This window comes from Vigna unguiculata, chromosome 7 (assembly GCF_004118075.2).
Source record: "Vigna unguiculata cultivar IT97K-499-35 chromosome 7, ASM411807v1, whole genome shotgun sequence".
In the NCBI taxonomy this organism is placed as follows: Eukaryota; Viridiplantae; Streptophyta; class Magnoliopsida; order Fabales; family Fabaceae; genus Vigna; species Vigna unguiculata.
The window spans coordinates 2,704,101-2,730,784 of record NC_040285.1 but is presented as its reverse complement, the minus strand read 5'-3'; the positions used below and the strand labels follow the sequence as shown (position 1 = coordinate 2,730,784).

The 26,684-nt window shown below is 30.3% G+C and overlaps 2 protein-coding genes across 7 annotated transcripts; both read right to left on the bottom strand.

The window, feature by feature from the left end:
• Positions 1 to 10,389: 10,389 nt before the first annotated feature.
• Positions 10,390 to 13,388, bottom strand: LOC114190365 (chaperone protein dnaJ 6-like). The gene is made up of 8 exons (XM_028079215.1): positions 13,186 to 13,388; positions 12,051 to 12,149; positions 11,864 to 11,965; positions 11,572 to 11,631; positions 11,375 to 11,481; positions 11,207 to 11,289; positions 10,868 to 10,958; positions 10,390 to 10,787 (listed from the first exon to the last, which is right to left on the bottom strand). The coding sequence occupies exons 1-8, from the start codon at positions 13,273 to 13,275 to the stop codon at positions 10,580 to 10,582; spliced, it is 840 nt and encodes a 279-aa protein (XP_027935016.1). The 5' UTR covers positions 13,276 to 13,388; the 3' UTR covers positions 10,390 to 10,579.
• A 1,129-nt stretch (positions 13,389 to 14,517) lies between these two features.
• LOC114191989 (pentatricopeptide repeat-containing protein At3g49740) lies at positions 14,518 to 19,803 on the bottom strand. 6 transcript variants are annotated; one of them, XR_003606047.1, is made up of 3 exons: positions 19,255 to 19,803; positions 15,040 to 18,126; positions 14,518 to 14,937 (listed from the first exon to the last, which is right to left on the bottom strand). XR_003606047.1 is itself a non-coding variant. In XM_028081484.1 (2 exons), the coding sequence occupies exons 1-2, from the start codon at positions 19,728 to 19,730 to the stop codon at positions 16,458 to 16,460; spliced, it is 2,145 nt and encodes a 714-aa protein (XP_027937285.1). In that variant the 5' UTR covers positions 19,731 to 19,803; the 3' UTR covers positions 14,518 to 16,457. The 6 variants fall into 6 exon arrangements, 1 of the variants encoding a protein (XP_027937285.1); XR_003606046.1 differs by having other exon boundaries at positions 14,518 to 15,667; positions 15,748 to 18,126; XR_003606044.1 differs by having other exon boundaries at positions 14,518 to 15,854; positions 16,055 to 18,126.
• Between the last annotated feature and the right edge of the window lie 6,881 nt (positions 19,804 to 26,684).

The window sequence follows — 26,684 nt, the reverse complement described above, 5'->3', positions numbered from 1 at the left end:
ACCATTGATAAGTAGAGACTCATATAGAAGATTAAAAAGATACATGCAAGCAACAAAAAAAAGACTTACATGCAACAAAAAACAGAAAGAGAAATGGAATAGATCGGTCCAAATTGAATAGCTCGCCACAATAATCACCCCCTACGGTCTCATATCTCCAATCGGACAAACAAAAGACCTATAGCGAAGTCAACAAATTCTAGAAAAGTAGTTTCTAGAGAAATGTTGTGTTTTAAAATAATGAAACTCTTATAAAAAATTATTTATACTACAACTTTTTTAATATTAAAATAATCGAGTCTCACTAATTTAAATCATTATCACTTCTAAAATATCATTTTTCTTTGGTTTTAAAAAATCACGTAATTTAAGATTTTAATTGATTAAAATGTAATGATAAATTTATTAGGTATAATATATAAAACACATATGATCAGATGTTATATATCTTAGGTGTGTAAAATAAATTAAGTATTGATAAGACATATTTAAATAATCGATTATAATTATAATTTTGATACATATGTTTTGATTATGACATTAAATTATATATTATATTGAGTGGCCGTTTCTAAAAACATCATAGTTATACTTGATTCATGAAAAAAATAGATATATTAATTTATGTGCTAATTAAAAATGAACTTAAGATATATATATAAAATAAATTAAGATTTAATTCATCTATATTTCTTAATTTATATTAATTTATATTATATATATATATATATATATATATATATATATATCAAATAACTTTATTAAAAAAATATATTTTGTTTGATTAGAGTCAACATTCTAAATATGTTTTTTAAGTTATTGATTGATTTTACAGTATATCATTTTATTGTTAATTTATTAATAAATTTCGTTTTATTATACTGTGTCTTTTAAAAAACATTTGTTTTTACAAATTGTGTTATATTATATTATTGTAGACTTTATCTTTTAAATATTAATGTAAAAATAAAATAATAAATATGTATAATTACTTAGTGTGCATCGTTTCACAACTTTTATACATTATTATTCATATACTTGTATATAACATTAACGAACATCTTCTCGTAAATTTATTTATTTAATTTTACAAAATATATTTAACAACTTAATGGAATAATATAATTATTAATGAAAAACTATAAAATTATTTTATTTAATCTACTTTTTGTTCTTATTGTATTATTCACACCTTATATTTGGTTCTTCCATTTTCTTTCATAAAAAATTGATCCCTTATTAGATTAATTATATAATTTTTGTTCATGGGTTGATTAAAGAAATATCTAATATTTAACAAAATGTTAGTGCACTAAAATAGTTAAAATTGCATAACTAAAAAATAGGAAATGAATTTAAAAATAAAAAATAAAAAATAACTAAAAAATAGGAAATGAATTTAAAAATAAAAAATAAAAAATAAAAAAGAAGGAGAGAGAATCAAGTTCAACCAAGGATAGTAATAACACAAACTTGGTTGACAACTTTTGGTGTCTCAAGAAAATTAAAAGTGATCAAATTTTGTACTATATTGTTTTTTTCCCCCAAAAAGTTGTAGGGTTTCAAGGGTTGGTGAACAGAGTGAATTACCCAAATTGACCCTAAGTTGGTAAGTATTGGACAGTTCAACTCTTGGTGGATTGCACTACATTTTATTTTGTGTTTGATTAATATTTAATTACTGTTTAAACTTTTAATTACTCTTTCAACTTTTAATTAGTCTTTATTACCTTTCTCTTTCATTATGTTTTCATTTGGAACTTCTTAATGTGTTTGTTCAATTGAAAGCAACCCTTTGTTCAATTACTCCTTTGAACACTACTCTCACATTCATTCATTCTTTCATTTTTTTTTTCTTCTCCATTCATTTATATCACACCAGTTTTTGTTGGAAATTTAATGTCCATAGGTTTGCAATTTTAAAAAAAAATTCTTATTGAGAAAAATATAAACTAAAACGACTATTTTATAAATTAAAATCAAAATTTTAAATTTAAATAGTTTATGTGAAAGAGTTTCTTTTGTTTTCTTCATTCATTCATTTATAGCACACCTTTTGTTGGAAATTTAATGTCCATAGGTTTCAAATTTAAAAAAAAAAAAACTCTTAGTGAGAAAAATATAAAGTAAAATGTCTATTTTATAAATTAAAATTAAAATTTTAAATTTAATTAATTTATGTGGAAGAGCTTATATACATTATTTTATGAATAAATTAATTTTAGTTAATAAAAAAAATTATCTTTTCCCCATTCATTTAAAAATAATAAAATACATTTTTAGCATTATTTACTTTATGAATTTCATTCTTTCAATAAAAGCTATATTTAAATCAAATTTAAATTGAGTTATTTACACTATTTATGTATTTTATTTTGTTAATTTAAATTAATATTATAAAATAATTGATTTTTTTTTCATAAACTTGCACTTGAATAGGATAAACCAACATTTTCAATCCCATCCTATTTTTATTTATTTTATTTTTGCTGTGAGAAAGTGAGAAAGTTGATCCATGTTTTTGACACTTTACCTTAGGTCTTTATTTAAAATATTGAAAATTAAGATAATAGAAAATCGTAGAAGATCAAAGTGGGTTTTCATTATTTTTGCCTTAAATATGATTTTAACATATGAATATAATTTACAAATAAATATTAGTTTTATCAAGTTTATTTATTTTTCATTTATAAAAAAGGTATAAAAGATTACAACTAATACATAGTGAAAAACATTATTTGTGTTTTTATATGTTTTTTTTAATTATATTTTTCTTAAATTATTAGATGTGTGTGGTTATTATTTTTCAGATTTAATTAGTTGGATGGTATTTGATTGGTACCAATTTTCTTAAATCTATTTTTTATTTGTTTCAGTAACGTACATTTTTTTTTAAATGTCAAAAGATTTTGAATAATTTGTGATAAACTTAAAATACAAAATATTAGAAAGTAATAAACAATACCATAAATAGATTGTAATTATTGAATTTTTTTAGCAAAAAAATTCATTATACTTTTTTACTATAATCATGCTATGCAAGAATTCATTTTGCAATATTTTTTTTTTGTTTTGAGCTAAGGTTCATTCAAGCATGAACTAAACTTTTTGTTTTATGAAGTCCAAGAATTAATTCCATGCAATATTTTAAAAAAAAGTAACTAAAAGTCCTACTTTTACAGGTACAACTATTTTAATATTAAAATATTTAAGTATAAATAAAAAATTAGGTTAAAAGTAAAAATTAGAATTATTCTCTCTTTAAAACATTGACCCAATTTAGTTTTTCAATTTTGGAACTGCGTGTGGATTTGACCATTCTAATTAAATTTTGTTAAGTTTATTTGATGTTTTAAACATATTTCATAATAATATTTGAGTTGTTTACAAGGTTTGAAACATTTCTAGTTCAATGTTACTTGATAAACACATTTGAAACGTTAAATAAAACTTAACAAAATTTGGTTAAAATGATTAAATTCACACAATTCTAAAGTTGACAGATTAAATTAGGCTAAAGTTTCATAAAGAGACTAATTTCAATTTTTCTTAAAAGTTAAGGGACCAAAAACATATTTAACTCTAAAATAAATTATGCATGAGTTTCATTACTTTAAAAGATATTATCTTACTATAAACCATTTTTTTAGAACTCTTTATCTTCTCTCTTTTCTATCTTACAATTTGTTCATTTGTTTAGAGATCTGAGATTGTTTAAGTGATCCTCTTGGCAAACTCTTTCTTTCCAACTGATCAGTTTCTCAGTTTGAGTAAGTTGTGCTTCTTATGCTACCATTTTCTCTAGGCTCAAATATGTTTTGTTCTTGCATGTAACTTCCTTTGCTTGCATATGTCGTTAAAGTTTTCTATATGACTCTATGTTGATCAATGATTATAATAGTCTAATTATTTTTGTGATATTTTTATGTGTAGATAGAGTCTTTTATGGAATCAAAGTTGTTTTGGTCCTTTAATAGCTGTTTGAATTGTTTTGCAAGTGAAGGAAGCTAAATTTTGGTTTTTACATGTTTTATGATATAATTATTAACTGCAAAGTGGGTGTTGTATAAGCTTGAGCTTTGAATTATTGTTGGATGTGGTATTACTAATTTGGCTTGTTGAATATATTAATTTTTAGTGATTTATACCTTTGAACTGTGAGAGTATGAAGTATGTAATCTGGTTGTGGATAAGAATACTTTTATGAGATTCTTTAGTTGAGTAATATGAACCTACTCAAGTTAAGGACATGAAATTTTAAGTATTTGAGATGTTTATTAAGTGGGAATTAAATATAAGAGGTGTCAAATTACTCAATTGAAGTTCAAAGAGGAAATTGAAAAGTTCTTATGTAAGTTAGATAGTGTTATATTTATATTTTATTTTTATACGAATTCATATCAAATATATTTAAATTCTTAAAAATAATATATAAAATAGTTTTATTAATTAAAGATAAAGAACAAGTAATAATATTAAATTACTTCTCTCTATATTTTTTAGGTTAATATCATTGTGATTTTTAGTGACAATAAAAAAATATTTACGATATTACAAGGAAAACTCTATAATGAGAGAATATAAAATATGGTTTTAAAAGAAATGTCACTCTTTTTTTTTTGTGTTAATTAAATTAGATTTAATACTGAAAAAACTTGGCCACAATATTAGACAATATGTTGATTTTTCATATAAGATTATTAGTTTGGATTGCATAGTGAACCTTCAATTTATAAACACTTAAAAAAACTATTGAAACTCCCATCCATATCTTGTTTGGAGTATTAATATGATTTATATATTTTTATTATAACAAATAAAATTAATTCTTTTACATACTAATATTTTGGTTTAAGTATGTTAAAACAAGAAGAGACGATCCTATACTCATTAAACTATTATCATAAGAATGTTTAAGTTTTTTTTTTTCAATTGTCTTCTATGACGTTGCATAAGAAATCTAATTGGATCAAGATACATTATGTTATGTAATATTTAAATTTACTTTTGAAATTATTACACTGTTGAAGAGTTTTGAAGTTGAGTCATATAAATAAGAAAATATTAGACACAACAAAGTTACCTTATTTTTTCTTGGGAGTATATGTTAAATTTAGTGTTAGATAGTTTTTTAAGCATAAAATAAAATAGTTATTTTTGTAAATCATTTACTTTAAAAAGTTGATTTCTTCCAAAAAAAGAAGTGTTTAAATTTCATGTTCTCTTTTAAAGAGTTTTCTTGCTATTTAATAACATTTTTCCTTTATTGGTAATATAGAATATCATAAAAGTGACACTAAAAAAAAAATACCTATTTGCTTTTATCTTAAATTGTACAGTTTTTTTTTTTTTTTTTGTTAATGTACTATGCTATTTCCTATATCACTTTCTTTGTGACAACATTTACCACTTCAAACATGGTTCTCATTGTACTTCTTAGATTTCAACACCTCTTGTTTTTGTTGAACACTCCAAACTTAATTCTACTTTTTAGTTAGTTCGTTATAATGTCATTTTTATTTCTTAATTACTTTAGCAATGGTTTTTGTTATGTCTGCTAAGTTTTTATTATACAAATATTTCATATATTAGAATTTAGCAAACTTAAATGGTACACTCATCAAATTTAGTAAGTTAGATTAGAAATTTAGGAATTTAAAATACCAAAACCATGTACAAACATAAAATATTATTTGAAATAAAATTTTTATATGTATTACCAAAATATTAAGATTAAGCAACTATAGAATAACATTGACACCACAACCTTAGACGATCTCTTTTGTTTGTGATTGTGGGACGTGCTAACCAAATATAATCAATTAGGATGTCCCACATATTTAATATAAATCATTATGCATGAAAAAAATAATTAAAATATAAAGTGATCACCAACTAATATTCAAAACAAATAATCAACTCATAGAAATTATAATGTTTTGCTCTCCTAATAAAATAGTTTAGGATTTTTTTTCATAATTTTAATCCTTCATTTTTAATCATTTGTCATTTTGGATTTTAATTTCTTTTAAGCAATTTTAATTTATTTGGTAACCAACCGTTTATTTCTTTATAATATAATACAGGGAAAAACACATTATACTAGTAAGAAAATGCTCAAAACAATTAGTCCTTGCATATATTTAAAAAGGAAAAAAAAGTAATAGAAATTCCAGATACTTTAACATTCTTTTACAAAAGAAACTTTGATATTTTTTTTTATCTTTTAGTATGATCTTAGTTTTATTTTTGTTAATTATGGTTCTTATAACTTTTCATTATTTTTAATCTTTGTAAAATTTGAAATCATTTATTCATTATTTATAAAAAAGCGTGGGTTTTAATTTTAGTTTCTGTAAAATATTTTTCTTCAAGTTTTGTCCATTCACAAATTTTAATTGTGGCTTTTTAGTCTTTAAATATTCATTTTAAGATAAATTACATGTTTTAGATAAGGTAGATTATTGTTTAGATGATAGATGCTGACATTGGATTACAATACTAATATTTGTCACCATAAATTGGTAAATAATATTTTTTAAATAAGGGTTAAATAAAGTTTAAGAAGACTATTAGAGTTTTTAAAAATAGGGTGATGAGTAAAGGGTTTAGGTGTGAGAACCCAAATATTCATTCTACAGAAAACTATTTTCTTATCTGTAAACATAGCTTCCCCCTCCCAAAAAAAACAAAAAAAATTTTCCTTTCTCTTCTAAAATTTTGAATCAGCTCCCATCATTTTTGAAGAATCAACACTAGTAGAGTAATCTACGGGAAGAACCCCATCAAAACCCTCAATCAATTTCTCTTAATGGTGAGTTCAAAAATTCTATCTATTCTTTAAGAGCAACCTGTTTTCCCTTGCTCGCAAGCTTATATTCAGATTCATATTACCTCTTTCGTTCTTAATGAATCCCTCTTTATTTATGATTCTAAAACTTTTGCCTTGGTTGTTAATCGGACACTTGATTTTGTAGATAATGATTATTGCGTGTGATGTTGGTTAAGAGATGAGAGCAGAGTTAGATAAACTTGATCAGGTAAGGGAAGATAATTTTTTTGAAAACTTTAATGTTTTATGGCTAAATTAAAAAATTATGGTACAAATAGTGTGATTGCTTGTTTGTGTAAAGTTGAGAAGATTTGTGAGAAGAGTGAGTTTGATTAATAGTGTTAGTAGTATGGTATTGTATGAATAGAGAAAGTTATGAAAATTTGAGTAATGTGTTTGATTTGAACTCTAGGAGTATAAATATATGATGATGAAAAATGTTGAAATAAAGAAATTAACTGTTAAAGAAATATTAGAAATATGGTATTGCATGAAGGGATTAAAGAAGAATTGACCTATAAGAGAAGTGAGGAATGAATCTGACGTTGATGATGTTATAGTGACGTTATTGTTTATATTTGAAAGATGGGATGTATTTCATGTGATATGGTGATTTTTATAGAATTGATGAATTAATTAGAGACATGCTTAAACTGATCATCCTTATGGTGTGTAAAAAGTTGGAAATATGCATAGAATAATGTAACATTGAATGTGATACAGTGTTTATATATATATATATATATATATATATATATATATATATATATATATATATATATATATATATATATATATATATATATATATATATAAAGGAAGTAGTAGATTTATGTGATTGTTATAATGTCCTGAAATTATTTTTATTAGAAATGGTTTATATGTTACTAAATAGTTTCTTTGTATTCAACCAATTATGTTTATGATTATGTTGAGTTATGCTTGATATTGTATGAGAAATAGTGAAGATTTAGTGTGTTTGGGTTGTCAAATTAGTTATTTTCAAAGAGAAATGCTAATATAGGGTGAGTCTAAGTGTATTGAAGGGTATTTGTTATGTGGGACTATCCTTACATAGAGAAAGATAATTAGGTAGTGAAAGTCAAAGGAGACTTCACTTTGCAGACAGTATGATACAAAAGAGGATCATACTTATGAAGCTAGTGAAGTTAACCCTATCAGTACGGGGTGAAATGTATGAATTACCCGTGATAAAAAATTATAAAAAAAAAAATGAGATGAAGGATAGTATGACAGATGCAAAGTCTTATGAGTTCATTCAATACACTAGTCTTCTTCCAAAAGACTGAGTCTAATTATTACTCTTTAGTTTAATACTTGATTGATTTTTATTTTATACATCAAAGAATTTATTTTGACAATTTTTTTTTGTGTAAAAATTATAGAATTTTTGAATTAGATTTTAGTTATGTGATAATTAGTTTGTCCTTACAATTTTGTGCGATTCTTATTTTTTTTTCTTTTGCCATAATCATATTTTAAATATGAGAGTAGATATAGAAGCTAATAAAGATAGTAACACTAGAGCTCGAATGGACAACTAACGGAGTAGTATAGAAATATATTAGATGTTATTTTATTTTTATAACCTCTTGAAAAAAAGTTCTTAGTTCACAATTTTTTATTATGAATTCTGTTGATCACCTTTTTAAAATATAGAGTTTTTCAGTTTAAGAACAGTAAGGAAAGTAAATTTAATTCTAATTACTAAAATGTTAAAATTAGGACCGTTACATTAAGAATCATTTAAGTTAAAAACACTTTTTAGTATAAGTTTTCGCAAATAATGTGTGAACAGTACCATGAGCTTGTACAACTGTTGCTTTTTAGTATAACTTTTGATTATTATATGATTATTTTGGAAGAGACTTTTTAATTTTATTAAACAAATAAATAAAAAAGCTTTTCAAACAAATAAATAAAAGAGTAACCAAACAAATCTTAAATATTTTAAAAAAATTGCTCAAAAATATTTTAAAATAAACGAAAACCCACAAATAAGACATTCTTATGAACGAGTATTATTTGACCTTTTATTATTTAATTTATTTTTATCTAATTTCCAAAATCAGCAGGAATCTAGCCAGTGTGATATGACATGACATCTACTAGTTAAGAATAACAAGTCCACAATGTTTTTCACTCAAATGGCAAATTCATGTAAGTTGTCATGACAGATTTTTTTCTCACCAATAGATGAAATTTATCTATTTATATTATAAAAATAATATCTTTTAAAAAATTATGAAAGTTGGTAAATTGTGCTTGAAAGAGTATCTATAACTATATATAAAGGGGATTCCCTCTTTTGTGTCCACATTTCATAATTCCAACTTTACCCTATAACTATATATAAAGGGGATTCCCTCTTTTGTGTCCACATTTCATAATTCCAACTTTACCCTTTATAATTTAATTATTTATTAAATTTTTAAAAATTAACGGTTACTTTTACAAGTTTTTATAAAATTATTTACTTATCTCCTTTTTCTTTTTTTCTCTTACTATTCATCAACAGTTATTTTTCTCTTATTTTCTCCGTACATTTTATTTTATTTTTTATAAATATACTTTTATTTTGTTTATTAAATTAATAACATTACAATATCATCAATTATTAATATAATTCAAAAAATGCGTATACACAGGCGCGATAGCGCCTGTGTTTACACTAGTTTTATTATAAAGGAGTTGTAATTGAAAACACTCCTCTGTTTTTATATCTTTTACACTTTAATTGTTTAGCTTTTAAGCATATTTTAAATTATTTTGTTTTTCAATGGTTGTGTTTACTTTCAAAACTAACATAATATATTCAAACATAAAAATGCATCATGATAATCACATTTAATTTTTTAGTAGAAAAGTCCTAAAATCTTCATTTGACTATGACTTCTAATGAAATTAAAAATAAATACAGAAAAAGATGTGGTTATAATCACACATCTTTACAATGTCAAGATTTAAAAACCCAATAAAAACTCTAGTGACAATTGAGTGGTAAGAAAGAAAGAAAAAAGAGCAAACAGGTTCAACAATGTCACATGACATGATCGCATGATGCATGAAAGACATTCATACTTATGAATTAGAATGAATCAATAACGGTCAGCAAATAATTAATGCACACATGATATCAAACACATCACATGCATGTATCAAATAATTGCTTCCATCTTTTCTATCTAGAAAGGAATGCCTTTATCACCCCAGCACTTCACCTCTATGTGCATGTGTTTCAAAAATAATAAGCAAATAGATTAATCCATAATGTATTAGAGTTCTGCACTTTTTAGCTACATCAAAGCATTTAGATCAAAAAACACAAATTTGGGTTAGTGAAATTTAAATCTTTAACATACAATTATATTGAATACTAGAAGAATCTTTTATTACTCAATTATATCATCCTATTTGAACAAGATTATCTCCTGAATTATCACCATGTCATACGTCACTAAATTATCCTGGGGTACCGAATCAAAAACTAGCTTTTAGACCCTGTTGTTTTAATGCACAAAATTTTTCTGAGAATGTTGAAGAAGTTAATGGATGTGTCATTTAAATCAAATAGTGATAAAATTGAAACAGAGAAAACTGATAGTTGATGAACATAAAAGCCTAACACTTTTAGGAAAGTTCCTGATGTTGCAGCATTGACAGTAACCAGCCACAAATTAACTATCCTTCAGCAGAAAAGAAGAATTTTCACAAACAATGAATTGGTTATCTTTGCTTTGACTTTTTTGAGGACCTACGCTTTTCCAGTTTTCTCTGTGTAGCTTCAAATTCCTCTTCAGAGGGTTCTGGCATTTGATCCCCACCATACTTTGAAATTAGAGATGAGAACATAGAATTAAGGCGGTTTTTCCTCTCATGTTGACGCTGTGATATGATGGCACACAGATCTGTTTCTGATTGTTCCTTTGATGATCTGCAGAAGATTTAAACATCAGTATGCCTAAGTTACAGCGCAACAGAAAAAGATAAAATCAACCCTGCTGATAAACTTACTTTGCCTGCCTTCTTACGGGACTGGTAGGTGGTTTGGTTTCTGATATTTTTTTTGCCCATTTCTTGTAGGCTTTTGTTTCCTTTAGTTCTCCTACATGAACGAAGAGAGGAGAACAAGCACCAAGGAAAATGAACAACCCGTGTAAAATATTTGTCTGTATTAATATGCTGAATATCTCTGCTTAAAATAAAGGTGACTGCATAGTCTCCATGTTATCAACTTCAAAATCCATCCCAGATATTCAAAATTCAATACAGTTCTTTTCTATCAGTGAAACCAACGTCTAGATCAGACGTCTGGTATAAACTTGGACAAAATATAGATAGTGATATTCTTACCAGCAGCTATAGTCTCATCAAGAATATCCTTGAATCGGTGCGAATCAAGTTTAGGATCTGAACAAAGCATTGAACAGAATAACCTGCAAAGGGAGGGAAGTTTACCAGTTATCAAGCTGAAGTCCTTTACCTGACATAACGTTCTTGCTAATCACAATGTCTTTTTACCTATCCATTTTACCCTTGTACTTCTTGTAGAGGTTAATCAAATCATTTTTCTCGGAATCAGATCCCCTATAGTTTGCTTCAAACTCCTCAATATCAGCTTCAGTGACCTATTGACAAATATTACAAAACTACATAGATGGAAACAAGTATACCACAATGGATACTGAAGAAAAGGGATCATATACTAAAACATGTACCTTCTTGTACATTGCTTTGAAATATTCTTTGAGATTCTGAACAACTTCCCCTGCAAGCTCCTGTTTTTTTCAGAAATAGTAAGAAGTTAAGTTGTATATATCCAGAACAATGCTAAAGTATCCTGAAATTCCAATCTTTCATTTTGTTGTAGTGTTATACAGTGATATTGTTATATTGAGAGAACAATTTCCTCCAAAATCTCCAGTGAGTTGGAAATTTTACATATAAACAACCTATTCAAACATTGCAAATTACAAATCAATTATATTATGACTTTACTGAAACACTTACGGCATCATCAACACAACCAGTCTGATCATAAACAGCCCGCTTTTCTTCATCCCCAAGAATTGAGAAAACATGTTGTAATTGTTGAAACTTAGCTTTAGCTTCCTGTAAAAGATGACCAATTACAACCTAAAGATATCTATTATTTTAGTAAATCAATTAGAACAGCCGGAATGGTTAGGCAAAACACCTCATCACCAGGGTTCTTATCAGGATGCAGCCTCAATGCCAACTTGTGGTATGCCTTCTTTATTTCCTGTTGAGATGCTGTTGGCTCCACACCAAGAACCTAACAGAAAAATCAAGCAAAAGGTCACTAACCAAAACATCCTTGTTCATTAGCACCAAGAATAGAACAATAATTTGAAGAATGCCCATGAGCTTAAGTGTGTCAAATGCGCAAGAGAATAGGAAACACTGGAAATACTGATTTCTTCTTTTGTAAAGATGAGTACATAGGAAATTTTATTCTCTTGTCCCAAAGACATCAAACCAATTGTCTATACTAAGGGAGGAGCAAAATGAACGTGACTGTGCAGTTGTGATCCTTAAATTCCTATGTCAAGGGACATTCAGGTAATTATTTTCCAAAGATTGCTATTAACATCCTCTCTAAATCTTTTAAAAGTTATCAAAAAGGACAAAATTAGTGAATGAAACTTCATTCACACTCACCACTACTGTATAAGACGTACTGATACTATGTAAATCATAAGTGAGACTCATTGAATGCAGAAGGAGATCCACATAATTGTGATTTACAATAAGTTTCAGCCAATACTGGAGAGAATTTAAGAGTGTGTTGTCTAGCATCCCTTATTTCCATGGTTCTTGGTATATCCTTACAAAAAAAGAAGAAGAAAAGAGACTAGTATCTGAAAATTAGTTCAAAACTTCAACTACATGTCTAATGATCCCATATCCTTCCACTCAGACCAGTAAAATCAATCTAAGTTGTTGTATGGAACTCAATGGATAAATAAGTATGAGACAAAGGAAAAAGATGTTACAATGGTTTTTCAACTAACAACATTATATTCAATCATTATTCACTGCAAAGACAAACACCATTAGCACCAGAACAATCTCTCTTCAAAGTCCCAATCGAAATACACCAAAAAATGTAAAATATATAATACAAAATCCCAACAAACACAACCTAGAGGTTTAAGAATTGAACCCTGATAAGACTATGTGTCAAACTGAAAAAGGAAAAACAAAACTCATCGCTACTCATATAAGATGAAATAAAATAAGAAAAAATAGGTACAATAATACGATTTGCTAAGTGATAAAGACTGAAGCGTTAAGATAATGTGAAGTACCTGATAGAGGGTGTTCTCGTTGTGATCAGAAGAGTGGGTTTCGAATCCCTCATCATCATCAGAAACCCTACTTCTCTTCTTCTTCCCCATTTTGTTTAAGGTTATGATATAGATATTCGGTTTGATGTGAAATGAATTTTATAAGTATAAATAAAGAAAGAAATAAAAATAACTAGAAAAATTGAGATTTAGTCAATTTGTTCCCGCCTTTCTCTTGTGGTCTCAGTCTTTTCCCCCGCTGGGGACTTGTTTTATGTATAAAAAATGTTCAATCCCATTTAGACAAACCCAATTGCAATTAATGAATTGTGTTTTAATAATTTAAACAAGATATCATACTGTAATTTTATAATACAAAATGTAAAAAAATGAATTTATAATATATATTTGAAATATATATAAAAATATTTAAACATAATATATGTATCATATTTAAACTAAAATTTTAATGATGTACATCAATATTTATTAATAACGATAAGTTTAACTTTTTTAAAAGTTTAAATTATAATTTATTAGTTTTGTGAAACTAACTTGAGTCTTATACTGGTTTTACTATTTTTTAACAACAATTTTAGCCTTTTTATTTGATGGAAACCATAAGTATATTTTTACTTCAACACTTCCATAATTTAAGAAAATATTATAAAAACACTTCGATAGTTAGTTTATTAAAAACAAATATTAATTTATCTCTCTCTGTATATGACTCATAACCTATGTTTCACACACATGTAATTTATGGTGAAAACAATTTTCTAATGCCACTTAGGATTCTTGTAAGAAAAATGTTTAACTCTTCGATAAATTATTAATAAATAACTAGAAAGAAAGGTTATATGCACGGAGGAGTAAGAAAAAAAAATTAAAATTATTCCCACTTCTTAGCTTATTTAGGCGACTTCATTTTGAATCTCTTTGACTAAATAGTTTCTAGTGCTATTCTACCTGTTTGTTCTACCTGTTTGGATAAGAGAGCAAGCATACCATATTTTAATTTCTTCAAATTACTACAAGAAAACTATCCCTTTATCATCACACAAAAGTTTAAACTACAAAATGTTTACATTACATTCAACTTTAGCATAATTAACCTTAATTTGGTTGAAGCTATACTTTATCATCAACCATTTACGTTTGGTCTATGTCTATTTAAAAAAAAAATAATAATAATCTTAATGTCAATCCGACCAGTGCTAAATTTGGCTACATGAACATCCAGCTAACTACTGCTTACCGTACCTTTTGAAAAAATTTCATCTGTTGTTGTTATATGTCTAAACATGGACATATAATTTAAATTATGAAAAAATAACAATAACATATTAAAAATGATATAGAAATCAGTAAAAGTTTACTGTGATAATGATTCACTCATCCTCATCCAATTATTAATCTTCATAAAGACTATTTCAAGGGTCAGAAAAAAAATATATAGAGAAAAAAAAAAGGGTCTTGGTCAAGCATCTTCATCTAAGGATTGACTGTCCATGTAATCTTTGATAGTGTGAATGTCCAGACTCACCACTTTTAGTGTAGAAGTCTAACTGTGCTCCAAAGTTACCATGCCTCAAGGAAACAACAAACTCAATAGCAGAGCCTTAGGTATCTCTTTGGCTACTTTAATCCCCTTCTCAACAGTCACAGCCTCTTGCTCAAGACTCTAAAATGAGTGACATCACATAACAGAGGTTCACAGACAAATTTTGCAGTGTCTTAAACCCTACCTTGACTCTTGTCCCTAGCAAAGTCCTGCAACAAAAGCCAAGCTTTCTGAATTTGGTTAAAACGTTGCTGAGATGCTGAGAATCCTTCCGTTTAAAACAAAACAAGCTGTATAAAAATGATGCATACGTCAACAACTTCCGTTCTATCAAACCCATTGTCAGACTTCTCATTATGACTGACCAAGAAAGCAGGATCCATACCCAACTTGTCAGACCTTTTGGATGTGTCTCTGTACCTGATGGACAGTGTCATGGTCCTTTTGCTCCTCCCCCTCTCCTCTTCATGTAGATAATTTGTTTCCAATTGCATATTTGATGATCTCTTGAAGATTTAAACATTGAATATTCCTAAACCTTGCAGATAAACTTACTTTGCCTGTCTTCTTGAGGGAATAGTTGGTGGCTTTGTTTCTAATATTTTCTGTGCCCATCTCTTGTAGGCTCTTGCCTCATTTAGTTCTCCCACAGAAATGGAGAAAAGAGAAAATAGGTATCAAGATGAATGTTGAGCAACAAAACAAAAAATATTGTCTATTTTAGTATGCACAATCTCTCTTCACTGATATAACTGAATGGTCTCCCAATTATGGTATGGACTCAGATCTATCTCACATTAGCAAAAAATTATTTTCCTTTTCTAACAGTGAAACCCACGTCTAGATCAAATGATTGATTGATTGATTTGGTGTTACAAGAATATCCTTGTTTTGGGTGAGTCAAATTTAGGATCTGAACAAAGAGTAGAACAGAATAGTCTGCAAAAGGAGGTTACTCCAGAGGTCAGGCTGAAATCGTTTACCCAACAAAAGGTTCTTGCTCAACACAATGTTTTTACCTGATCACATTACCCTTGCATTCCTTGTACAGATCAATCGGATCATTCTCCGGAATCGGATCCCTTATGGATGGATTGCTTCAAACTCCTCAATATCACCCTGTGGTCTATTATTGTATATCAAAGCAACACAAAAGAAAACAAGTCTACTATCACAGTATGGTATTTTGTACAGTAATCTCAATAAATTCCATCTTTAGTGTTCATGGTGTATTTCCCAATAAAGATATACCAAAATCTAGACCAAAGAACACAGAAGAATAGACTCATAATCAATGACAATAGACTCATAATCAATGACATTTACCTTTACTGTTGCCTGGAAGCCGTAGACCGATGAAGAAAGGCACTGTGCACCTAAAGGTCCACAAAGAAGCCCAAAATCCCTTAGGAGCTCCCATTGCTCGTCCACCCAGTTCTTTGAATACCAGTCTACAACCTCATCTTACTTTCAGCTCCTCTAAGCACCGTCTTTACGTAGAAAATACCCCAACTTTGGCCCTTTTTACCTTCACTTGGAGAAAATAAATATTGGAAACTACATGCCCGGGGATACTAATAGCAAATTTTCTGCTAGAATTTGAATTCCACTTTCTTGCATATCACATCATACACTATGCCCAAGTTTATTCAAAATTGAACTCTGTGTAGGACCTCCATCACATTCAGGTCGTGCTTATACATTTGCAAGAACATATAACCAGTAGCTCTTAGGTTCTGATCCAACTGCAGCCAGGCTGCTTTGTTGTCCCGAAATCACTAATCATGTCTCTAACATTAGCTGCTTCTTCCCACTGACCTGCTGCTGCACAGATATTTGATAAGAGCACATAAACTGATGGATTGTCATTCTCTCTTTCCAGAAGAAGTCTGGCAACTGCTCTTCCTAGCTTTAAATTACCATGAGCTGCACAAGCACTAAACATTGACCAGCACATATTAGAATGTGCTCCCAAATATCCATCTTTAATAACGGTCTCTGCCTCATCAAGGTATCCATTGCGACCTAGCAGATCAACTAAGCAAGAAAAATGATCCACACTTGGCAAAATTCCATAAACTTTTACCATTGTATAGAAAATACAGGCACCGTCATCGACCAAACCTGCATGGCTGCAAGCAGAAAGAACTGAAGTAAAGGTAGCCTGGTCTGGTCTGATTCCAGGTGTGGTCTGCATTGCCTCAAAACAGGACACAGCTTCTTTTCCTCGTCCATGCTGTGCATAAGCAGATATTATAGCATTCCAAGAGATTGTATCTCTTTCCACCATTGCATCAAATACTCTCAAAGCCCCATCCAAAGATCCACATTTGGCATACATTGTGACCAAGGCATTACCCAAAGAAACTTCTGAAGAAAAAGCATGTCTTAGTATGTAACAATGAATCTGTTTCCCATGACTCATGGCTGACATGACAGAACAAATGCTCAGAACAAGACTGAGGGAATAGGCATTTGGCTTGATTTGTGCACGAAGTAACGCAGAGAATTGTTCTAGCCCTTGTAAAGGACATCCATTCATCAAAAACCCAGATATGATACTGTTCCAAGATATTAAATTTTTATAGGGAACAGCAGAGAAGATTTGAAATGCACAGTTCATCTTCCTATGTCTGCAGTATGCAGAAACTAACACATTCAAAACTTCAATTTTACCAAGCCCACTTTTGCATAGAAGGGAGTGGATCATCTCCACAACTTGCAAGGAATCTGTAGCAACCAGCAAACTTCCATAAGTATACTCGTCTGGTTCAATTCCCTCCCTCCTCATTTTCAAATAGCTCAAAATTGCTTCTTCTTCGAGATTTTCTTGTAAAAGCGTTGAAACCATTATGTTCCATGAAACAACATCCCTTTCTCCCATTCGCTCAAAAATATCTCGAACCTCATAAACCTCCCCAAACCCAGAATACATTGTCAGCATTGCATTGCTCACAGCAACACAACCAATAAGACCCATCTTGATAGCTTGAGCCTGCGCTTGACAACCAGCTCTTAAACATGAACAGGAACTCATGACACTCACAAAGGTAACTTCCGTTGGGCCAAAACAACCCTTTTGCATGTCTCTGAACATCAAAAATGCATCCTCACTTCTCTCCTCACTTGCAAAACCATCTATTATTGCATTATACGTAACATAATCACACGTGCCACCTTCTTCTGCTTCCTCAAACACCTCACAAGCATCCACAACACACCCACACTTAAAATACATAGTGATCAAAGAATTAACCACAGAAGTCCAACCCAAAAAACCACTTTTGATAACCACCGAATGCACGTGCCTTCCATAATCCAAAAGCTCCAAAGAGCACAAACTCAACATGGTGGCAAAAGTGTATTTATCAGCCTTAACACCCATATTTTGCATGTCCCTGAAACACAATATTTCCAGTCAAATAATATCACGGCATGCCACATACATTCACTTTTTTCAATTTTAACCTTTTAAATAAAAATGAGAAAAAAATTATTAAAGTAAGAGGACGATTTCTTTTTATATTAGGCAAAAGAGATGTTCCATGTGCGAGGCAATCCTACCCAATTCAGTAGGACTATTATGCGCAACTAAACTGTCCCTCCATGTATTTAATAGAGTTGCCTACATAGGGTTAAATTCAACTGACTACGCTGATACAGTTATGTGCAAGTTGATCCACACGTTCGGTGATAAGTAAAAGGATAATGGTAGAAAAAGGTAAGAAAAAAAGTAAACAATTCCAGCTGTTAATGTTTATATTTCAACACATTCATGATTTATTATGTATGTGCATGTAATATCTATTTCCAATTTTCTCATCAATAATTAATATAAGTATTGTTATTTGGAGGAGTTGAATCTAGCAAATAATGAATGTGATGCAATATCACTTGTTAATTTCATAGGAAGTTTAACTTCTACACTTTTTTAGTATAAAGAATTCTACATTCAACCAATAAAAAATCATTATAGCAGGACTCTTATAATTGTTACAGGAAAAAAAAAGAAAAGAAAACTTATCAAACGTGACAAGTAGAATGAGTGTAAAAACTTCATACTATTAGACTATGTATATTACTGAGAAAGGTTAGTTATACACTCTAACACACTTTTTTGAATACATCATCTACTATTGGCATATTTCTTTTTAAATAAAAAAAATTGGCGGGTTTGACATCTTATTTAATGACTTTAATTTCATTGTTTACAATACATTCCAACAAGTTCAGTCTTAACAATAAAATAGATATATCAATAATTATATTAAAATCTAAAATTGTAAAAGAATGAAGAGTAAATAGAAAAACAGTATAGAAGAGTAGCTTCTTATGAAATCTCCTGATTAGAGTAAACTTGGTAAAATTTAAATTTTTTGAAAAAGATATGATCCAAGTAGAACAATAACCTCTGTTTTTACAAGCCCTCTAGCATTTTTTATGATACCTTTTATATATTTCCCAGCTAAAGTGTTGATATTACTTAATTTCCCGCTAAAGCGAGTTCCTAACCTAACTTTGATCACCTGAACAAGTTAAAAGCAAGACCTTCATGGCCCTTGTCCGCACACCCGGTAATGACAGCGTTCCAGACAGCCACGTGTCGTTTGGGAATTTGGTCGAACAGTTGAAGGGCATGGGTAACAGGGGCCAGTTTGGCGCAGGCAGAGAGCAGCGTAGTCCACGAATACGCGTCGGGGCAACGGATTTCGGTGAACGCGCGTTCGACGGAGGCGAGGTCGTGGGTCTTGGCGTAGAGCGAGAGGAGGGAGTTGGCGACGTGGGAGTGGGCCCAGAGCCCTGTTCGGACTGCGTGCGCATGGAGCTGGGGGCCGAAGGTGGTGTGGCGCGCGTTGGCGGCGGCGGTGAGGGCGGCGGAGAGGGTGTAGTGGTCAGGTGTGAAGGAAGAGTGGGCGAGAACGAAGAGGGTGAGGGATTGGGTGTGGTGGTTGGAGCGAGTGAGGTCTGCTAGCATTTGATTCAGCTTCAGCAGACCTTTCATTTCTCATTTGCTTATGAAACAGAGACACTATGAAGAAAGAAGAAGAAGAAGAAGAAAAAGGAAAAGAAGTGTACCAGACCAAACAATTAGTGATACTAATTTTTGCAAAATATGAAATTTTATATAATCAAATTTTGAGGATTAAATAATATTGTGACAACGTTGTTTTGTATTTAAAATTTAAAACTTAAATAGAAAACATAAATTTATTATTTAAGTTTATATTAATTGTGTATATGCATTTTTTTAATGTTTTGACAAAAAATTAAAATGTTAAAAATATAAATATTATTAATTAACAAATTAAGCAGGTTGACAAATTAAAATTAAAACATATAGAAGATTATTAAAAGCTGGAAAAGCAATAATGAAACATAAAGATTGATGTTACTTATGTCGCATGAAATGCACAATTTCTTTTATAATTCTTATAAAGATATATGACAATTTAATATTTGTGAAATTAAATAGCTCAAATTTTAGATTAATAACATGCGAGACACTCTGTATCACTATACAACTAAATGACATGACATATCATTGTAAAAGTGGATGTATATTACACTAGACACTAAAGCAAAGAATAAAAGTATTTTAAGAGATAGAAACAACAAATGATTAGGGGTGGGCAAAAAATCTAATTTTATTGATCCAATCTACTTTTGCTCCAATCCAATCCATTTATAATCCATTTTATTAAAAATCCAATCCATTTAAAATCCATTTAATGGATCTGGATTTCAATCTAATCTACATTTTATATATTTTATGGATTGGATATCCATTTTATAAATCAAGATTTTTAAATATGGATAATCCAAAAAATTCAATCCAAATTTTCAATTTAAAATTTTAGTTGGGTCAGACTAAAGGTTGAGATGGAGTATGCTAAATTCAGACATGGACAGGCCTTGCTCGACGACCTATACGGATCGGGCAGGCCCGACGACCATAAGAGGTTGGGTAGGCCTAAAGATATGAACGGGCTAGGCGGGCCCAACAAATCGAACGAGTTAATCGAGCCCAACGATCCAAAAAATTCAAGTGAGCCCGATGATCCGAACGGGGCAGGCGGGTCCAATGACCTGATGAGCCAGGTGGGCCCGAAGACCCGAATGGGCCAAGCGGGTCCGATGACCAAAATGGGTCAAGCGGGCTCGAAGAACCGAACGGATCAGGAAGACCCAAAGACCCGAACAGGTCAGGCGGGCCCGATGACCCGAACGAGTCAGGCGAACTCGAAGTATCGAACGGGTAAGGCGGGCCCGAAGACCCGAACGGGTCAGGCAGACCCGAAGACCCGATAGGGTCATGCGGACCTGAAGACCCGAACGGACCAGGCAGGACCAATGACGAAAACAGGTCAGGCAACCCAAAGACCCGAACGAGTCAGGCAAGCCCAAAGACCTGGACGGGCCCAACGATCCGAACGGGCCCGAAGACCCAAATGGGACGGATGACCTGGACGGGCTCGGCCACCCGGACGAGTTTGACGACCTACACGGACCTTACGACCCGGATTGGCACGACGACACGAACGAGCCAGACGACCCGGATGGGCCCGATAATCCAGGCAGACCTGACGACTCAGACGACTCAAAGGGGCCCGACGACCCAGACGAGCCTAACGACCTACACGGACCTTACGACCCAGATGGCATGATTACACGAACGGGCGCGTCGACCCGGACGTGCTCTACGACCCAGACGGGCTCGACGTCCTGGATGTGCCCTACGACCCGGACGGGCCCGACGACCTGAACTGGCCTGACGACCTGTACTTGCCCGACGACCCAGATGGGCTCGACGATCCGGACGAGCCTGACGACTCAAACTTGCCCGACTACCCGATTGGGCCCGACTGTTTGGACGGGTTCGTCCGGGTCGTCTGGTCCGTCCGGGTCATCGGGCCCATTCGGGTCATCCAGCCTGTTCATGTTGTCGAGCCTATTCGTGTTGTCGGGCCCGTCCGGGTTGTCCGGCCCGTCCAGGTCGTCAAACTCGTTCGGGTTGTCGGGCCCGTTTGGGTCGTCCTGGTCATCGGGTTCGTTCGGGTCGTTGGGCCCATCCGGGTCGTCAGGCCCATCCGGGGCATCCAGGCCTTAATGATACAAGTTTTAAAAAATTCAACTTAAATTTCTTTTATAAAAAATGGATTCTGGATTTTGAACTCTATCCAAATATTTGGATTGGATTTAAATCTTGATCTAAATATTTGGATATGGATTTTAAAACAATCCAAACTACTTTTGCTAAAAAAATGGATTTTGGTCAAAAATTTAATCCAATTATTTAGATCTAAAATGGATGTGGATTGGATCATTAAAAATCCAATCCATGCCCACCCCTACAAATGATCTTTCATATAAGTGAAAAGTAGATGTAAGGTAAGGATTGCATTGAGTGGGACTAAAATTTAATGGGTGATCCGTTAGTGATTTGATAGGGGTGAAATAGAATGTTCAAAAAATTTCGCTAGAATAATAATATCATGTTAGAAGTGGACTTTAAACTTAACTCAATCCCACAAAACTGACTTATAAAGTAAAATTTGTACTTCACTTATATATTATAATGTCTTATCTAGAGTCGATGTAGGTAGTGTTTAAACTTTACTGTTTATAAGAACATTTTTAAAGGAAGATTTTAATACAAAGTACCATTTCACTATTGTGTGTGTGCTCAATTTGGTATAGTAATTGATAAAGAATGGTTTGCACATCTCATCATACTATGTAGCAGAGGATGTAAGGAGCAATCACGAACACGTGAAAAAGTTCTAACACACGGTGCATCAAGAATAAATTAGAAAAAAAGAAGTGACATAATCGATGTTAATGGACAATATTGTTTTGTGGTAAATAAATTAGGAATGTCAATGGACAAAGATGCAAACATGTTTGAGATAGATAAACAAGAAAGAGAATTGACAAAGGCAACACAAAAAGATAGTAAAGATAGACATTGAGGGACAGGTTAAAACACACGACATTATATTTAGAACCAGGGACGGATGATCTTCTACATAGTTCTCCTTTCATTATATATATATATATATATATATATATATATATATATATATATATATATATATATATATATATTAGTTTTAAAAAAGTTTTCTTAAAATATGTAAAAACATGAGTCTTCCTCTCTTTTTTCTTTCTTTCGAGTTTTTGTCTCTTTTACCTCTATTTCTTTCTCCTTTTCATTCTCAATCTCTCATCATTTTCAAAATCAAATTGTACCACGATGAAATTAAGAAGTTAAGAAACATTTTGAACTTATCAATTTTTCCTCTTGAGTAAGTTTATTTTCTATATTTTTTTAAGTAATCTATTTTTCTCTTGTATGTGATAAAATTTGTCTATTGAATATCACTAGATGGTGACAAATTTATTTTTTTCTAAATAGGTGAAAGGTGATAATCTTATTTTTTTAGATTCTACCATCATGTATGCTTGTTTTGAGGAGATGAAATGAACAGAAAATAAAAACTTTTTTTTAATTAAAAATAATAATTTATATATAAAAATCTAATTTGATACCCTTGAATGTATTGTCCATGTTCCGTCACTGTTTGAAACTATTGTCATTATCATTGAATTATTTCAATAATTTATAACAAATATCTTTAAAAAGTTATATTTATCACTTACATAATTGCTATCATAATTTTTTTAATGAGAATCCCTTATGAATCATCATCATTGAAAAAATTAAAGACATATATTTTATATTAATGTTTTGTTATCAGCAATTTATATATATAATAATGAAGCACTTAGAGTGTTTCAACCTTTACACAAAAGATATATACATAATTTTCAAGAGTCAGAACTTACACTACAACATTCTACAATATTGTGCCAATAAAACGAAGGGAGTATGACATCAAGTAACAAATACAAGCAAATATCAATAATTTAGCACTTAATCTAATTACTATTTTGGTTAAGTGTTTAAATGCATAATAATTATTCTAATGTAGTAGTGTTCCCTATACTTGAACTATCATCCTCTGGCACACAAAATCAATAGAAACTCTCAATATGTGGGTTGCCAAGGCAACACCTATTGTTTAAGTGCTTAATCTAGGATTCTATTAAATCTTCCTTATGTCATGTCCTTTCTTTTCTGTTCTACGATAGCAAAGAACAACAAAAAGAAAAAAAAACAACTTATGTATTCTAGTTATTGTGATTTACCCTTAGCCTACTAACAAGTATGTAACTTCAGAATTCAGTTATGATAAATATTGCGCTACAAACTAGTAATGCTACTCAATCACTTTATGTACTCATCCAATATCATTTTCCATTAACCTAAACATGGTTATTCTATAACATGCATAATTGTTCTCTATTCACCATAATCATGACATCATAGAGTTTTTATACATTCCAATGGACATTGGTACCAGTTTAAATAAGAGAATGTAACATGAGAAAATTTGTGTCTAAACCATTCCCAAGTTTTTAATTATACATACAAAAACTTTTTTGACATCTAGCTTTCCTTGTTTAAAGATCATTTTATTTCTTTGCCTTCATATGCTCTTAATGATTGATATCCAAACTATCCTCTAAGCCATATTCCTTTTTCCATTCAATTCAATTAGGTGAAAATGTTGAAAGTGATGCTTAGGTTGATAATGGTGCATTGTGTTCACACCATCCTATCTATCACACATGTTCCAAACTTAGTGAGCTATTTTACAACAGATGAATAGATGGCTACAGGTTTCTTCTTTGTTGTCATTGCATAAAGGACATGTAGTGTTAATTACTCCTACCCGTACTAGCTAGCTTCTTCAAATCTCTCCACCACCAAGATTCATATCTTGTGTTTCTATTAACATTTAGGCTTTTGCAAAAGACATAATTTTTTTATTATTCTATATTCTCCCAAGTGAATTTGCTCTATATTTTTTTTTCATCTTTCTCATTATTTTACATGACAATGTTTGTATTAACTTTAGTGAATGGACACCTAGAAACAATATATTAAAATTGACACATCTTTTTATAGAAATTTAGAATAACTAATTAAATTCCTTACTTATGGAAGATACGTAATCAAGATATACAGGAATTACATGTTCAAACTAAGAAAATAAATTATCTGGCCACATGCTCTAAATTAGGTCTTTAATAGGATATAGAGAGAACATGATATCTTTACAACAACAAAATATGGAATTATACTGCATATTAACCATACGTATTTTAAAAATTATAAAATCTAATGACAATTTGTTATGATAATTTCAATGACAAATTTATAAATATCATAAAATTTTAAATATAAGTCAAATTAGAACAAATTGAAAGACTTTCTAACATAAGACTTAATTTTCGATGATCTAACTTATTATCATTACATAACTTACATAGTGTTTTACTGAAAAGTTTAAGTACTTATATATTTAGTTTTTTTTTTATTTGTTTTATATATAATTGATACAGTACCTTTGAAACTTGCTGAAAACCAGAAATGGAATGTTAATAAAAGTAGCATTAATCATTGGATTTATTACTAGATAGTTGAAATTTTGCAGCTATATATCATTAACCATATCCATGCAACTTTCAACCAATTTGGTTTTGATTTAAAATGATAAAATATGTGCTTTCCACACCTTGTCAATATTAATGGGATAAATTATATAACCATAAGGATTAAGACTGAAAGTAGTGCATAAGATATAATGTGACAAAACATGTCCGAAACAAAATACAAAAGGGTTTCAATGATCAGTAGTTTCGTGATCATCCATGTCAGAGTAATCGAGATTCAGATATTGGGTTATATCCCAATCATTGTCAACAACCACATTCTCGTTCTGGGTGTTTGTGGCAAATCCATATTGAAGAGGCTCATACCTATGAACAGATGCAACATGAGGGTTTTGTCCTTCAAATTGCAGAATATTATTAGGCTCCATTATTGAATGGAACTCCACAGAACTTGACCCAGATGAAGCAACGCTTCCATTTCCTGCTCCTGCTGTTGAGGATTCCAAATTTAGGGCATTATTATTGCCTAAAGCATCTGCATGATCCTGAACTTGTGCACTGCCAGAATCATATGACCAAAGAGATGAACTTAGGTCAAAATCTAACCATGCAAACTGATGATCATCATACACAAATTTGTTCTCTTCAACATTCTCATGTTGATCTTGTGGAGTTTTTGCTGCTTGAGATTGTTGACCAATCTCATCAAACACTGATTGCATTGTGCTGGATTTAGGGTTTGACAATGCATCACCATTTGCATTGTTTTCTTGTTCTTCGGGTGAAGATCCATCTACAACACTGAAATGTATACATATACATGCTTGCAACATTAATAAAAACATAAGTTTATAAGAAAATTTAAATGCTAATGAAATCATACACAAAATATGTGACAAAATTGAAGATGTTAGATTAAAAAGGGAGCTATATATAAAGGCACTGTTATGTCCAAACCTGGAGAAATTACAACCATCAGTGGCAGAAGTATCCTTGCTAACCCTGAAATTAATTGGTAAAATTTAATGCAATCATCATCCCTTACAATTATTAATACCAATTGTTCAAAATGTTTATTTGTGTTTCTTTTTAAACTTGTTTTCTTTTTCAAACGATTACAATGAACAAGCATTGAAGTATGGTCATTTCTTTTATAAGCATCAAGTATGATCACATTTAGATGGACAATCATATCAAATTTACACAACTTTTTTAAATGTTTATAGGAAAATTAAAACTAAAAATTATTTAAATTCTTGTATAACTAAAATAAATTTAATTTAGGCCCTTGTACAAAAACTTCCTTTAACTTTTTTAAAGCAATATATCTAGTTATTTTAATTCAATATATATTCTATCAACTTAATTATTTTCTTATATATATATATATATATATATATATATATATATATATATATATATTATCCAAACATAA